This window comes from Cynocephalus volans, chromosome 3, assembly GCF_027409185.1.
Source record: "Cynocephalus volans isolate mCynVol1 chromosome 3, mCynVol1.pri, whole genome shotgun sequence".
Taxonomy (NCBI): Eukaryota; Metazoa; Chordata; class Mammalia; order Dermoptera; family Cynocephalidae; genus Cynocephalus; species Cynocephalus volans.
The window spans coordinates 4,636,988-4,652,963 of NC_084462.1; the positions used below are offsets into that span (position 1 = coordinate 4,636,988).

General features: G+C 39.9%; 1 protein-coding gene across 1 annotated transcript; it reads right to left on the minus strand.

Annotated features, from left to right (window-relative positions):
* Window positions 1-2,664: 2,664 nt before the first annotated feature.
* Window positions 2,665-3,620, minus strand: LOC134371890 (vomeronasal type-1 receptor 4-like). The gene has a single exon (XM_063088800.1). The coding sequence runs from the start codon at window positions 3,592-3,594 to the stop codon at window positions 2,665-2,667; it is 930 nt and encodes a 309-aa protein (XP_062944870.1). The 5' UTR covers window positions 3,595-3,620.
* Window positions 3,621-15,976: the final 12,356 nt, after the last annotated feature.

Consider the following 15,976-nt stretch of genomic DNA (forward strand, 5'->3'; position numbering starts at 1 on the left):
TGTATATGTCCAAATTTGCCAAACTGAATCCATTAATTACGTGCAGATTTTTGAAAGCAAATTTTACCTCCATTAAAATGGGAGGTGGGGGGAACAGTATGGTACTGGCATAAAAACATAGATCTAGACCAATGAAACAGAATAGAGAGCCTAGAAGTAAACACACACATATACAGTCAAATGATCTTTGACAAGGGTACCAAGAACACACAATGGGAAAAAATAATCTTTCCAACAAATGGTGCTGGAAAAACTGAATATTCACATGCAAATAACTAAAATTGAAACTTTATCTCACACCATACACAAAAATAAACAGACTTTAACGTGAGACCTGAAACCATTAATCTACTGCAACACAAGGGAAAAGATTCTTGATATTGTCTTGGCATTTGTTTCTCAGATATAACACGAAAGGTACAGAAAAGACAACTGGGACTACATCAAGAAATTGTTTTAAAGCCTTTGTCTTAGTTTCACCATTAGATCTCTCTCATGGACAGATTCTGTTTTTTGTTTTCCCCCTTTAAACGGGCCATACTATTCTGTTTTTTCTATACGCTTGTCATTTCTTTTGTACATGTCTAGTTCATTTTGTGCTGCTATAATGGAATACCACAGACTGGGTAATTTAGAATGAACAGAAATTTATTTCTCAGAGTTCGGGAAGCTCGGAAGTCCACAATCAAGGCACAGGCATCTGGTGAGGGCTTTCTTGCTGCATTATAACATGGCAGAAACAACACATGGTTGGAAGGCACAAAGAAATCAAGTGAGAGAGAGAGAACAAGAGGGGAATAAACTGATTTCTTATAAGGAACCCACATCTCAATAATTGCATTAATCCATCCATGAGTGTAGAGACATGGCTTAATTGCCTCTTAACAGTCCCACATCTTCACATTGTTGCGTTGGTGATTAAGTTTCCAACATATGCTTTTTGGGGATCACATTTAAATCACAGCAGTTCAAAACAGGACATTTGAATCTTATATGTGGTTACTCTTTTAATCACATTTTCCCTTTCCCCAGAAGTTGCTAATTTGTTTGCTTTGTTTCAGTTTTTTCATTATTGCAGGTTGTGTCTGTAATGGTAATTAGCCTGAGTTGTATACCTAAGGTCTTTTCAAGGGTTCCCTAACGTAGTACCTTTCCTTGGGGGTGCATGATAATTCCCTAATTTCTCTTGTATATGCAATTGCTTTTGATTATTCTAGATCTTAAATGTCTGGATACCAACAGGGTGGAAGAAAAAGATGAAGAGTGCAAAAGAAAGTTCTGGCCCTTTAAATCACCAGAGGGGGAATAAGAGAGGCTTTCAACACTGGGAGGTGGGTACAATAATGACTGCCTGCCTCTGTGTCTGCACTTCCAAGACCACCAGAATCTATCAACAGTCTGAATACAGACCCCTGACATATGGAGGGCAGAGCTTTTAATGCACACCTTGGCATCCCCAAGATGCAAGCAAGATGCTCCAAGAACACGTGTCCCACTGCCTGCCATGCCTCTGGAAAGTGGGGAATGGGTTACTGTGGAATTACCTTTAAATTATTGCCCAAGATTTTTCCGGGAAGATAAAAACCAAGACTAAGTATTCTTGTTAAAGCCACATATTGCTTGACTTTTGTCGAAAGTCAACATTCACTTTTTTCTTCAAGACATAAATGTTACAATCAAAGTAGAAAACTAAAAAAATACATTCCATGTAATTTAACCAGCTGATTAAATAAAATACCAATGATAACTATCAGATAAAACACACTTTGGTAACATAGATTATCACTGTTGTAATTACTACATGTCTAAGGGATACCTGCACTCCCATGTTTATTGCAGCTCTATTTATGATACCCAGAAATTGGAACCAACCTAAACGTCCACCATTGGATGACGGGGTAAGGAAAATGTGGTATATTTATGCAGTGGAATACTACTCAGCCATAAAAAAAGAATGAAATACTGCCATTTGCAGTAACATGGATGAACTTGAAGAAAACAATGTTAAGTGAAATAAGCCAGGCACAGAAAGAGAAATGCTGTGCGTCCTCACTCATAAGTGGGAGCTAAAATAAATAAACAAATTTAGAAAAAAATAGAAAGAAAGATACAACAATCACAATAATACACTGAACTTTCAAAAAGAGAGAACGGAACTGAGGTTACCAGAGGAGGGAAAGGGGGAGGGGAGGGGCGTAAGAGAGGGATTGGTAAAGGGCAAAAAAAAATGATTACACTGTATAATGTTGCATATATTAATTATCCCTATTTGAACATAACGTATTGCAAACAGGTATGGATATCCAACTCTGTACTCCACAGATATGTACAATCAACTATGTTCAATAAAAAAAGTAGATTACTACTATTTTAAACACCAAGTGTATACATCTTATGTACAATTTCCTAGTGTTATTGCTGGATGGATAACCATCATAATCTGATATATATGCATGTACATACACACACACACACCCACACATATATACATTCCCATACATACACACAATTATAGCATACAATATTTGTATTTGTAGATGCACAAGTGTGTGTGTATACCATCACTATATTTTGTTATGACTGATATATACAATTCTGTGGGGAACAAGTGAATAAACAACTGAACAGTGTACAAAAATCACATGGTTAACATCACATGGTTCCTCAATCATTAGGGGATTTTCTATTGCTTATCCAGGCAAAGCAGAGCCTGAAAGTAGTGGAGTTATAGCTCAAGAGCAGAAAGGGGCTGACGGCTGGGAAACACCCATCCACTATTGAGGTGCTGTTCATCAGGAACAAGCTAGGTTTACTAATAATAGACAAACAGGCTTGAAAGATGCAGGCGAGGGTGTAAAAGAAGACAAAGGTGCTCACCAGGAGAAGGATGGTCTTGGTAGCTCTGGACTCAGGGGAGGACCTGGAGGAGACATTGGTCTTGTGAATGTGTCGCATCCGCTGCTTGTGCCTGTACAGGACCAAAACCATGGAGCTGCTGGCCCACAGCATGAGCACCAGAGACAACACATCAGGGAATGACAGCAATGCTGCATACAGCCAGTCTGCAGTTTGATCATGAAGAACAGAAGAACAGTATTGAAAATCTTTTGTATTTGTGATGTTCTTTTTGCTCACTTTCCCACTCACATACATAGGAAAAATGACATTTATTAGCATTTGCAGGATCCAGCACAGGAAAATAGACAGGCCGACATACTTGGGAATTTTCATTTTGAGCTCTGCAAACCTGGAGTTCCTGGGACTGATAACCATGGCCCAAAAGACACTCAAGAGGCAGGTGCTGCCAATGGACACACCTCTGCCCACTCTGTGCATATAGGAAATGAACTTGCATTCATGAACATTGAAGACATGTTGCCATCCAAACGATATCATTGCATGGGGGATTCCTCTAGACAAAATGACGAAAGAGTTTGCTACAAGCAGGTTCTCTACAATCAAATCTGTGGTCCTTAACCTGCACCCAGTGAAATAAAGGAGGAGATAAAGGTAAAGAAGACAGAGATTTCCCAGAGTTCCAAATACAGTCTGTGACAAGAAGATCATTCCTATTGCCACATCTTTTGTGACCATCCTATTAGTTTCCACTATTTGTCTTCTGAGCTAAAATATCTGGCATGAGAATAGGATGTGTGGGCTACACGTATCATGTCAACTGAAATTCCATATTCACCACTTAGTAACAGTTCTCACATCGGTAGCTGGCAGGTTAGCCCATTTGGTTAGAGTGCGGTGTTTTACACCAAGGTGAAGGGCTCGAATCCTCATAACAGCAAGCCACCAAAAAAAAAAAAAAAAAGTTCTCATGTAGAAAAAAATTACTCATTGTTTTTTCATCATTTAGAGGCTTACACAGATTGAACATGAGGAGAATGTAGGCTGAGAGAGGTCAATTGTTTCATGTAAATTCACACCCTGGCATGGGCAGAGGGGCGATTATAAGCAGACTGTGCTGGTACCAATACACTGTATTTAAAGCTGTGTTCTTTGAACAAACCAGATGTATACATTTCACTTTGATTTTGCACCTTGTCATTTTATTTTATTGCTGCTTTTTATTTTATAATTTTGGTAGTAATAAGTTTCCACTCATTTATGAGAACCTACTCAGTAGGCCAATGCAAACTCTGAGGGAACCTTTAGAAATCCTAGTAAGATGTGGATGCACAGAATGTATAATAGTACAGGTAACTGTCCCATAAGAACTTAGATTTGCTCAGTGCAGGAATAGTTTGATATTAGGGTGGCAACAGAAATGGCACAAATAGCAGAAAGTATGGATCATGATACACTGATGTTGGATAAAACAGTATATGGTAGAAACAAAATTATCACTGATTTCAAATCATATACTTATCTCATTTGTTAATACCTGAGGTAAATAAAATTAAAGCACAACATTGAGGGGTGAGATTCCAAGATAGTGGGATAGATGGTCCCCAGCATCACTCTCTCCCACAAATCAACCAGTTTACAACTATTAAAAAGCAATGACAGCCAAACTGAGGTTGCTAGAGCTCAGGGGAAGAGGAGGAGAGACCTACAGAGTTCATGAAGGTGGGAGAAGCCACAAAGGGAGAAAGAAAGCATTGCACCCACCATTTAGAGCCTTGGCTGCTTTAAGGCTGGAGCTGCTGAGCACATGGAGCAAGACCTGGCAAAAAACGATGCTGTGCCCTTCCTATAAAGCTGCTTGGAAGTGGCAGGGGAGAAGAGGGCCTTGCTGGTCCCCATGTCAGCAAGACCACTAACAGGTTTCCTGTGAACAAACATAGGAGCAAGGAATCAGAAACAAAAAAGGAGCCACACAGAGGTCAGTGAGCCATAGCAAGGGACCAGCATGCATGGCTCCTGCGATGTGAAGCATTTGGAGTGTGGGAGGGAGGGGAGACGGGCCCACAGGGGGAGCATTAGGGCATGGCATGAACAGCTGATCTGCCCTCCAGTCAGCACAGGACTGCTCAGTGGAGACCAGTCAGGAACACTGACCTGCAGGGGTGCAGTTTGCTGAAAAGACCCAGGCCCAGTCCAGAGTTTCCACACAACCTCCCAAGACCAGGAATCATATACAAAGTTGACCATTAAAACCTGAGCTGCACAAAAAGTCTTCTCTGGGGAGCAATGAAGCAATTTAGCTTAGTTTAATTACAGGGCTCAAGTGCAGGTCCCCACAGGAAGTTCCTCCAGTTTAGAAGTAAGCAAAGGACAACAAATTAGTTCCAGTGCAGAGTTTAAATGGTGGCAACAGCAAATAATCCAACACAGAACTGAAAGAAAAAACAAAGTACCCACAGATCAGAGACAAAGTTTGATACTAACTAGAAAAGGTTTAATACCACCAAAGAATACATATAAATCCTGGAAGGACTGGAAGCCCATATCCCCATGACATCCACAGCCAGACCACTTAGGACTACCAAGCCACCACCAGAAGTGCCCTGGGATCACCAGCTGTAGTGATGGAGGGCCGAGGGCCTCAGGCATGCACCCCCAACATCTGCAACTGGCCCAGTGATGACCCCCAAGCCAAGACAGGAAGCCCTCCGGGCTCCCAAGGTGGGGCAGTGGGGTGCCAAGGGCTTCAGCCACAACTCCCTGACATGCATCCAGCCCAGCGATGACCCAGCCACTGCTGGAAGAACCCTGGTTCCCTCTGCCAGAATGGGGGGCCTGGATCCCTCTCCCCCTCCATCCCCCTCTTCCTACCCTATTTCCCCTCCCCCTTCCTTTCTCCTTCCCACCAACTGCTCCACAACAGCATCTTAGAATGAGACATGCAGCTGGGTCAAGCTGAACCCAGCTGCAACCAGGTAAAGAGCACATCAAAAACACCATTTCCATATGGGTAGCCCTCCATAGACACCTCAATTGCCATGACTGCTGCAGAAGCAGCTAGTCTTATAGCAGCAGTCACAGCCACTCTGCAGATGGCATACTGGACTCTCAACTTGATTGACACAAGGTGAGGCACCAGCAGAGACCAAAAAAAATAAAATAAAATAAAGAAGAAGAAAGAAGAAGAAGGAGGAGGAGGAGGAGGAGAAGAAGAAGAAGAAGAAGTCCTCTCTCTCCACAAATCACACTCCAGAGTATCAGAAGAAGCATCTCATTGATGATGATAGGGGAGGACTTGGTCACACGTGACTCAGAACTGGACAGTTCATCTGGGCAATAAACCAACAGAGGAAGAGTTAATCTATCAGACGGAGAGAACAACTCTAGGGTTGTTAGAGGAGGGAGGGGGCGGGGGAAGGGGAGAGATTGGGTAAGAGGCATAAAGAGTAAGTATGATTTGTGCAGTGAATATGCTAATAAAAAATAAAAATAAAAATAAAAAATAAAGTCACAAACATCTGTTCTTTTAAAAAATTACATAGGCCCAGACACACACGCACACACGCACACACGCGCGCACACACACACACACACACACACACACACGAGAACATAAAACTAGTGACATAAAGTGAGTGAATATATTCTTGTCAATATGTTAATATCCTGCTTATAATATTTTTCACAGTTTCATGATATCTTACTAAAGATTTTTGCCATACTTTCAAAGAAGAAAATCATAAATAAAAACACTTGCAGAAACTCGGCAGCCATTTCTGCTAGTTCAGGATTTGGAAAATCACTTTCAATGGCTTATCCCATTTAGTTCTGGAAATACCTCTATGAGGTTAATCCTCTTAGCACCTCAGTTTTCACAGGAGCAAACTGAGGCCCACAGAGGTAAAGTGACATTCCCAAGACACAGCCAGTCAGTGTCTGAGTCACTACTGTGCTGTGGAGGGACAGGGCATTCCCATTTGGGGCAGCATGTCCAGGATCTGTAAGGTGGTGGTGAGCTTTCGGTAGGTGCACAGGAAGGTGGGGGCCTAGAAAGGGTCGCTGCTCTAAAAGGCAGGTACCAGAGGCTCCTCCAGCTTCTCCACATAACTGCCATGATGGTCCCCACCCTGCAGATCAAAGCAGTTCAGGGCCCACGCATAAAACAAACAAACAAACAAACAAAACCCAATAAGGCAGTATTTGTGAGAAATAGCAAAATATAAGACACATAGGCAAAATGGAATGTTTGGGTAAAAATACTGTATATCATATAAATCAAAATACATATTTGGACTTGTGTTATATTTTAAAGCATAGAAAACGAGTGTACTTCAAAATGTTCATGGAAAAATAGAATTAAAAGATAGTACAAATATTTCCATGATCTTTCTGAGGTATCCTCATATAGTGAGATAGATTTGAGACCCTCAGACACTCTGAAACGGATCATTATAAATTAATTTTTTCCTTCAATGCTGCTTCACTAACTTTAAAAGAGAAAAGTCTCTCATAGTCAGTAGACACAATAATAGAATCCACAAACCACTTTATAAACCCATACTTAGAAAAAAACAATTCATTCCAGCAACTTCTATTAGGCCCACTGTTTCTGCACAGAATTAGAAGACTCCTGTAGATTTATCCCGTTCTTTATTACAAGCATGGATGTATTATGGGCACCCAGTTAGTAAACCAATTTAGAAAATTATGCCTGTGACTGCTGTCATGTAGGCTGAACAGGAGATTGATTTCAGAACTACAGCCCTCTGCACATTAAAATTCAAGTTTCCTTATTACTTGGATAAACACCAACCATCATTGTCATTGTGAATTACACCCTATTACACTAGGAGCCATCACAGATGGGCATAGGATCTAGGAACCCATCTCCCCTCACTAGCTCAGTTCATGACTCAGAATTACTTCTTACTGTATGGCTTTGGCACTGGTCCAAACTCAGACCCAGAAGAATCACTTTTTCCAATATGACTTCTTACCCAGACTTCTGATATGCCTCCTTCCCTTACAGATTCTAACTCTCAGACCAAAATACAGAATACTCACTAGCTTCTCCCTGCAGCCTGGATGGTGGGTTCAGCGTGAATGTCAAGGCAGCCAATTCAGGTTTGAGAGAGTGCAGCTAGACTCTGAGATATGGGTCTGTGGTTCTGTGACCTCATCTCCCCTAAGAACTGCAATTATCATTTCACCTGAAGCATCAGTGGGAGGGCAGGCTGGGGCCATGAAAATGATCCTGAAAACTTTTTCCTCCGTTGCTAATTACCAAGAGCAATTACAAGTTTCTAGTTAGCATCTCTTAAGAGACTACTGGAGAACTTCTGAGAGACTCTTTCTTTTTCATGATTCCAGGAGTCAGACAGAGTCTCACATGAGGGAGAGCAGGAAATGCTGAGGTGTGACACATGAGGGACTGGCAAAGTGCAGGTGACTCAATGGATGCTCTGCTTCCTTGAGGACTTCTCTGCCCCCAAAGTGACATCTTTCCTCACCTTCACATCCCTGAGCTGTACCATCATTTAAGTGACGAGCAAAGAAATAGAGTGACACAAATATCTCAGAAGAATTTTTTTAAAAGGTACAAGTGAAAATGAATGACATGCCAAGAGTTTACTGGATTCATTTGCACAACTCAGTATTGATTAATAGGGAACATTTATATGAAAGTAGATTTTACCAATATCGACCCCACTAGTGTTAAAAAGTAGAAGAAACATATCCGTAAAACAAAGAGAGGTTTCTAATACTATCCATCACAAATAAAGGACCAGGATCCAACAATTTGACAGGCAGATTTTACTATTTTTTTAAACTATCAGATAAGCCAATGATACTTGTTTAATTTAATATCATAGAATGGTCAACACATTCCTCTACATTTTTTTTTTTTTGCTGAATTTTCAGTAATAAACAATGCTCTTTTCAGAATTAATAACAAAATATAAACCAGGTGTTAAATTTCTTTAGTTTTTTTCTACAAACAAAAAAACACTTTGATCCAAGCTCATTTGCAATCACCCCCAATTATCAAATTAGGGCTACAGCCATACGGTGAACAAGCCATACTATATATACACTCATTTACACATATATGCAAGCACAGAAATGTACACACACTCACGAATTCAAATATACTGTCTCACAAACTCACATACTTATACACATAGAAGTCACTCATGTGCTCACACAATTCCATTGTGCACTCAAAAACATTCATGCACTCAGCACATACAAACTCACTCTGATAATTATAAACACTCATAATGATACACACACAATATCTCAGTTACCCTCCTTCATAAATCACACTCATACAGTCCACATGTATGTGTATATCTCCATAACATATCCTCATACAGAAGCATAATTGTGTCTCCAGAATGCCAGATGCCTGATAAGAAGTACCTTTCCATCTACGGCCATACCACCCTGAACGCGCCCGTTCTCGTCAGAAGTACCTTTCCACATTTTATAATACTTCTAACCCTGCAACAACCCACAAAGGCAATATTCATAATATCCAGCATTTAAAAAGTGCTGTGAGCACTGCTCCCTAGGTGGAGACTTGTGGTGGGAAAGTTGCAGTATTTGAGAGAGTGACGGTATGTAGGTGTGATAAAGTAAAATAATTTTAAAAAGAGGCCACAGGGAAAAGAGGGCACCAGGATACAAGAAGGCTTTTCACTGAGTCTCAGGACCATGGGGCTGTAGAGAGTGCAGGGGATGAGAGAAGGCAGCGGGGTAAAAGGAAAAGGGCATTAAATGTTGCTTAGGTATTAAAGTGCGATACCAGCTTTAAGATGCAAGGAAACAAAGGAAGTTAAGGTATTGAGGATATTGGGGTGGGGTGATACAGGGTGCAGGGGTCATGGGAACAACATTGCTAATAAGGATGGAAAGTTAATGGGCAAACACTAGTAAAGGTCAGTGGAGGAGAGGGGTTAGAAAGCACTGTGTGGAGGGAAGGGGAGTAGAGATGGGGCAGGCCAATCCTGGAAGATGATGATAGTCCAAGGTGGGTATAGAATGTGGGAAAAGCAGATGGAGCCTGGGGAGATAATAGGAATGTGTGGTAGTAAAATGGGCACAGGGCAATGATGGAACTGTGGAGGACTGTGGGTGTGAGTGAGCCAAAGAGCCCATAAGAGTTAGGGAGTCTTCACTGTGGTCATGGGTGCAGGGTGTGCACTGGTTTCACGGGGGAGATGAGGATGCCTGAAAGTTGAGGGCAGAATAGTTTGAGGGTTGGGACCATAGAGAACATGGGGAATGCACTGAGCTATTGCAATTGGGAATAGATACAGGGCAAGAGGAGGAAGAGCACAAATGAAGTTTGCAGGAGTGACGGGAAGTGTGGAGGGTCAAACTGGAACCCCAGGAATAGGAGTTACAGAGGGAGAGAGATCACAAATGTCACAGAACAGAGGTGGGGAGCAACAGAAATCTGGACAGACTGGAGATCAGAGAGTTGGAGGAGGCTTCCTGGATGCCTAAAGGTCACAGGGTGGAGAAATGAAGGGAGATAGAAGTGGAGCGAGAGCAGAGATGGGGCTAGGGATGATGGAGGTGGCAGAGCGCAGAGGGAGCCCACCATTGATTCCTTTATTTATGGTCAAATCACAACAAATGTGTACGGTTTCTAATTTTAGCTCAGGAGGCAAAAATCCTGCTTATATAAATGCATCCAAAAAACTCTTAAATTGAACATACAGTAGAGAACAGCAGCCAAAATAGTAGTTGAACAACACCCAACAGCATTTTCTCTTTTCTACTGGGACACTCCACGTAGACCTTGACCAGGGAGCTTGTGGGAGGAGAGGCTGTTGATGGATCCAGTGTTTGATGTTAGAAAGAGGCGCCAGTCTGTCCATTCAGATGCTCTGTTTATGTAGGAAGAACTTTCCCAGCACAAAGAATTTTATGCCCCAAGACTGACATGATGAAAGTGACTTTTTTATTGTGGTCTGCTTTTAAAAATAACACTTTATTTTGAGCTTTATGTGCTTTTATACTATTATATTTGTGAGCTTCACCATAAAAAATCACTAAAAATTTGAAGGTTGTATTCTGCCTTGCTTTTTACTTATATAAAACCATCACAAGACATAAACATGGCATAGTTTTGTAAATATATTGACAATTTTAAAAACCAAAATTTTTTTCATTGCAACAATTTATTGGTCTCATTATACCATAGGCAGATTTCCAACCCTGCAGGTAACATAACATAGGTGGTTATGTTATGTTACATGTGAAAAAGATACCGAAGTTGTAATTAAGGTTATTAATCAGCTGATGTTTAGATAAGGGATTGTTCTAGATTACAGGTAGAGATGAAGTAATTACAAGAGGCCTTAAAGCAGAAGGGGATGGCAGAAGATGCTGTAGAAGAAGAAATCGGGTATTTGAAATATGAGACGGATTTAACATGCTATTGCTGACTTTGAAAATGGGTGTCGGTGGGTAGAAGAGGAAACTGTAGGAAGAAAATGAATTCTGCCAAAACATGAAAGATACTGGAAATGCATTTTTCCCTAGTTGTCAAAAATAGAGCACAGCCTGGGTGATATTTTCAGCTTGTGACAACCTAATCAGAGTACGCAGGCAAAACACTTTGGATTTCTCAACTAAGAAATGAAAGAAATAAATGGAATCTTGTTAAGTTGCTAAGTCTGTGATAATTTGTTCTGTCTAAAATGTAGAAGTAATACACATAGAAACAAATTTAACAGTGAAATATTTAAACAATATAATGAAGTCAAAGTCTTCACTAATTTTCTCAAAGCAATACTATTTTGATCTCCAGATGTAACAATGTTTACGACTGAGGTATATCCTCTTTCTTCTGCAGTTTGAGAATATATCTATAATTGTACCTGCAATTGCACTACACACACAGACAAACACTCATTATTCATGAGCATGCATGACATAGTCTGTTTTTGGCTAATATCTTGGAGGCACAGAAGTAAAGATTCCCCAGTTATAAAAGCATGGTGCTTCCTGAGGAAGAGAGGATATAGCATCTGACCTGGGACTCAACATTTACCTGGGAAAGAAACGTTCTCTTCTTTCTTCTGTAAGCCTCTTTCTCATCTTGCAATATCACATCTGTGTCTTGCAAATGTGTCTTTTTATGGCATCAATGTACCTTTTCTGTTGCAAGTTGGATGATGTAACCCTACCTCCAATTCATATACTAAAGTCTTAACCCCCAATACTTCATAATGTGACCTTATTTGGAAATAGGGTGATTGCAGAAGCAAGTATTTAAGATAAAGCGAGGTGATAGCAGAGGAGGGTGGGCCCCTAACCCAATAAGTCTAGCATCCTCATAAAAAAGGGAAATTGGGAGAAAGACATGTACAGAGAAAGAACACCATACAATGACTGGAGTTATGCTACTACAAGGCAAGGAATTAGAAGCTAGAAGACCTGAAACAGATCTTTCCATGAATTTGCACTTTAACATGGTCCCTGGTGGTGCTGATGGGTCTCTCCCAAGATTTCTCTTTCCACAGCATTCCCCATCCCTCTTTTATTAGCACTAAGCTAAAGAAAGCAAGTATAGCACACCTAAGCGCCTTATTCATAACCACACATCTTAACACAATACAAATAAGGTTCTTTACATTTAGCATATGGTGGGGAAAGGAATGAAAACTGGATGGGTGATTCCTGAGAGGCTGCTACAATGAAAGTCTGAGGATAGCATGATGAGATGCAGGCATTCCAGTTTCTGGTGCAAATCCTAGGAGGGGCAAAACATCCACAGGTGACCTCTGAGCAAGTGCAAGCATTTGGGGAGAAAATGTCAAAGAGGCATGTCTGGGCAGTCACGGTGGGCCCAGCTACCTCGGTGTGCATGTGTGAGGTTGGGTGAAAGATGAGATGCCCCCTCATGAGTTTGAGATTTGGGCCATAATCCTGAACAATAGAATTCTGAACACCATAATTCCAGCTGTTGAAATCCCAAAAGATCAAAACCCCTAAAGTGTAAAATCCAATAATCACGATCCTGAAAGATCAAAATCGTGAAAATATAATTCTGGAAAAACTAATTCAAAAACATTTTTATAAAGACATTTATTTACCATTTATAATGGAGATTTATTTGAGAAACATATAAAAAATGACAGAACATTTCATGGACCACTTAATACAGAGGGACTTCAAAAAGTTTGTGGAAATGAAATTAAAAGATAAAAGTAAAAATGTAAACTTTATTTCTCAACATAATCTTTATCACATTCAAGACACTTGTAGTGATGATATCAGCCATTTAGTACATCTCTAAAGAACTGAGAATCCTGGAAATTTCACCATGTCAATACAGTGGAAGAAAAATAGGTGCCTTTTAAAGATTTCTTAAAACTAGAAACTATAGGAAGTCAGAAGCAGCCAAATTAGGACTGTCAGATGGATGTCAAAAGATTTCCCATCAAAACTCCCCAAAAATGCTTCTTGTTCAATAAGAGGAACGAGTAGGAGCATTGTCGTGGTGGAGAAGGACTCTGATGAAGATTTCCTAGGTGTTTTCCTGCTAAAGCTTGGGCTAACTTTCTGCAGACACTCTTATAATAAGCAGATGTTATCGTTCTTTGGCCCTCCAGTGCATCAACAAGCCAAGTGCCTTGAGAATTCCAAAAAACTGTTGCCATGACCTCTGCTCTTGACTGGTCTGCTTTTGCTTTGACTGGACCACGTCCACCTCTTCATAGCCATGGCTCTCACTGTGGTTCATCTTCAGGATCGTACTGGTAAAGCCATTTATCTCCCGTTATGATGCTACAGCATCTTGATCCCTCCTGTTTCCGCTGAAAGCTTTGCTCTTGTCTTTAGGTGATCTGGGCAAAACAGTTTTGGCACCCATCACGCAGAATATTTGCTCAACTTTAAATGTTCAGTCAGAACAACACACGGAACCCCAGAAATATGTAGAAGCAAATGTTAAAATTAAACAAATAAGTAAATAAACTTTCAACCAAAATTGTGTAAGCTCAATCAATTGAAATGTCTATGGTGTTAGCTATTGTTTCCGCTGTTAATCATTGGTCATCTTCAGTTAGGGCATGAACGAGATTAACCTTTCCTTGCAAACTGATGGATGCTCTGCCGCTGCAGGCTTCATCTTCAACATCATGTTGTCTTTTCTCAAAATGGGTTACCCATTTGTAAATTGCTGATTTCTTTGATGGCATTGTCCCCCCCAAATTTTTGTAAGCATCAATGATTTCATCATTCCTCCACCCAAGCTTCACAATAAATTTGATGTTTGTTCTTGCTTCAATTTTAGCAGACTTCATGTTGCCCTGATAGAGGCTTTTTTCAAATTGATGTCTTATCCTTCTTGGTGCCTCAAATAAGATCCTGTTCAAAGATGTTTTAACAAGTTAGTGTATGGTTATTTTGAAGCAAAACAATTTTTAAATTCATACATTGGTTTTTTTCCTATTTATCTGTTTATTTTTAATTGAAACATAATTGATTGTATATATTTATGGGTACAGAGTTGACTATCAGCATTTGCATCTAGTATGTAATGATCAAATCAATACTATTAGCATGTTCATCATTACAAATCATAATTATTCTTTGTGTCCATTGCCCATTTACTCCCTGACTCCCCTCCCCTTCCCCCTTTCCTACTTCTAGTAACTATAGGTCTGTTCTCTCCTTCTGAAAGTTGAACATTTAGTTGTGCTCTCTGCCTGCCTCTCTCTCTCTCTCTCTCTCTCTCTCTCTCTCTCTCTCTCTCTCTCTCTCTCTTTCTTCCTTCCTTAACCTCCACTTATGAGTAAGGACATGCAGGATTTCTCTTTCTGTGCCTGGCTTATTTCTCTTAACATAATCTTCCCTAAGCTCATCCATGTTGCTGAGAATGGTAGAATTTTATTCTTTTTCATGACTGAGTTAACTATTCCATTGGGTATATATACCATATTTTCCTTATCCAGTCATCCACCAATGGATATTTAGGCTGGTTTGTACTCTTTGCTATTGTACATAGACCTGCAATAAACATGGGAGTGCAGGTATCCCTTTGACATGATGATTTCCATTCCTTTGGGTATATTCCCAGCAATGGGATTGCTGGATCATATGGCAGGTCTATCTGTAATTGTTTGAGAAACGTTCATATTGTATTCCATAATGGCTGTACTAATTTACAATCCCACCCTTTTCTCCATATCCTTGCCATCATTTGTTATTTTCATACTTTCTGATAATAACCAGTCCAGCTGCGGAGAGATGATATTGCATTGTGGTTTTGATTTGCATTTCCCTGATGCTTAGTGATGTTGAGCATTTTTTAATGCACCTTTTGGCCATTAGTATATCTTCCTTTGAGAAAAACATCTATTTATCTCCTTTGCCCAATTTTTAATTGGATGATTTTTGATTTTTTTTTTTTTTTTTTTTTTACTGTGAAGTTGTTTGAGTTCCTTGTATATTCTGGATATTAATCCCTTTTTGGAAGTACAGTTTGCAAATATTTTCCCCATAATGTAGGTTGTCTTTTCACTCTGTTAATTGTTTCCTTGGCTGTGCAGAAACTTTTTAGTTTGACATAATTCAATTTGTTTATTTTTTCTTTTGTTGCTTGTGCTTTTGGGGTCTTATTCATAATGTCTTTGCCTGGTCCTACATTCTGAAGTGTTTCCTCTGTTTTCTTCTAGGAGTTTTATAGTTTCAAGTATTATACTTAAATCTTTAATACATTTTGAGTTGATTTTGGTATATGACAAGAGGTACCAGTCCAGTTTCATTCTTCTACACAGGGATATCCAGTTTTCCCAGCATCATTTACTGAAGAGGTTGTCCTTTTCCCAGTGTATGTTCTTGGTGTCTTTGTCAAAGATCAACTGGCTGAAATTACCTGGGTTGATTTCTGGATTTTCTATTCTGTTCCATTGGTGCATGTGTCTGTTTTTATTCCAGTACCATGATGCTTTAGCTTTGTAGTATACTTTGAAGTCAGGTAGTGTTATGCCTCTGGTTTTATACATTTATTTTATTGCTCAGGATTGCATTGACTATTCAGACTCTTTTGTTATTCCATACAAACTTTAGGATAATTTTTTCTATTTCTGTTAAGAAT

What these genes read in the sequence shown, in the direction of transcription:
- LOC134371890 (XM_063088800.1), bottom strand. Translation starts at nt 3,594, where the DNA reads ATGGTCACAAAAGATGTGGCAATAGGAATGATCTTCTTGTCACAGACT.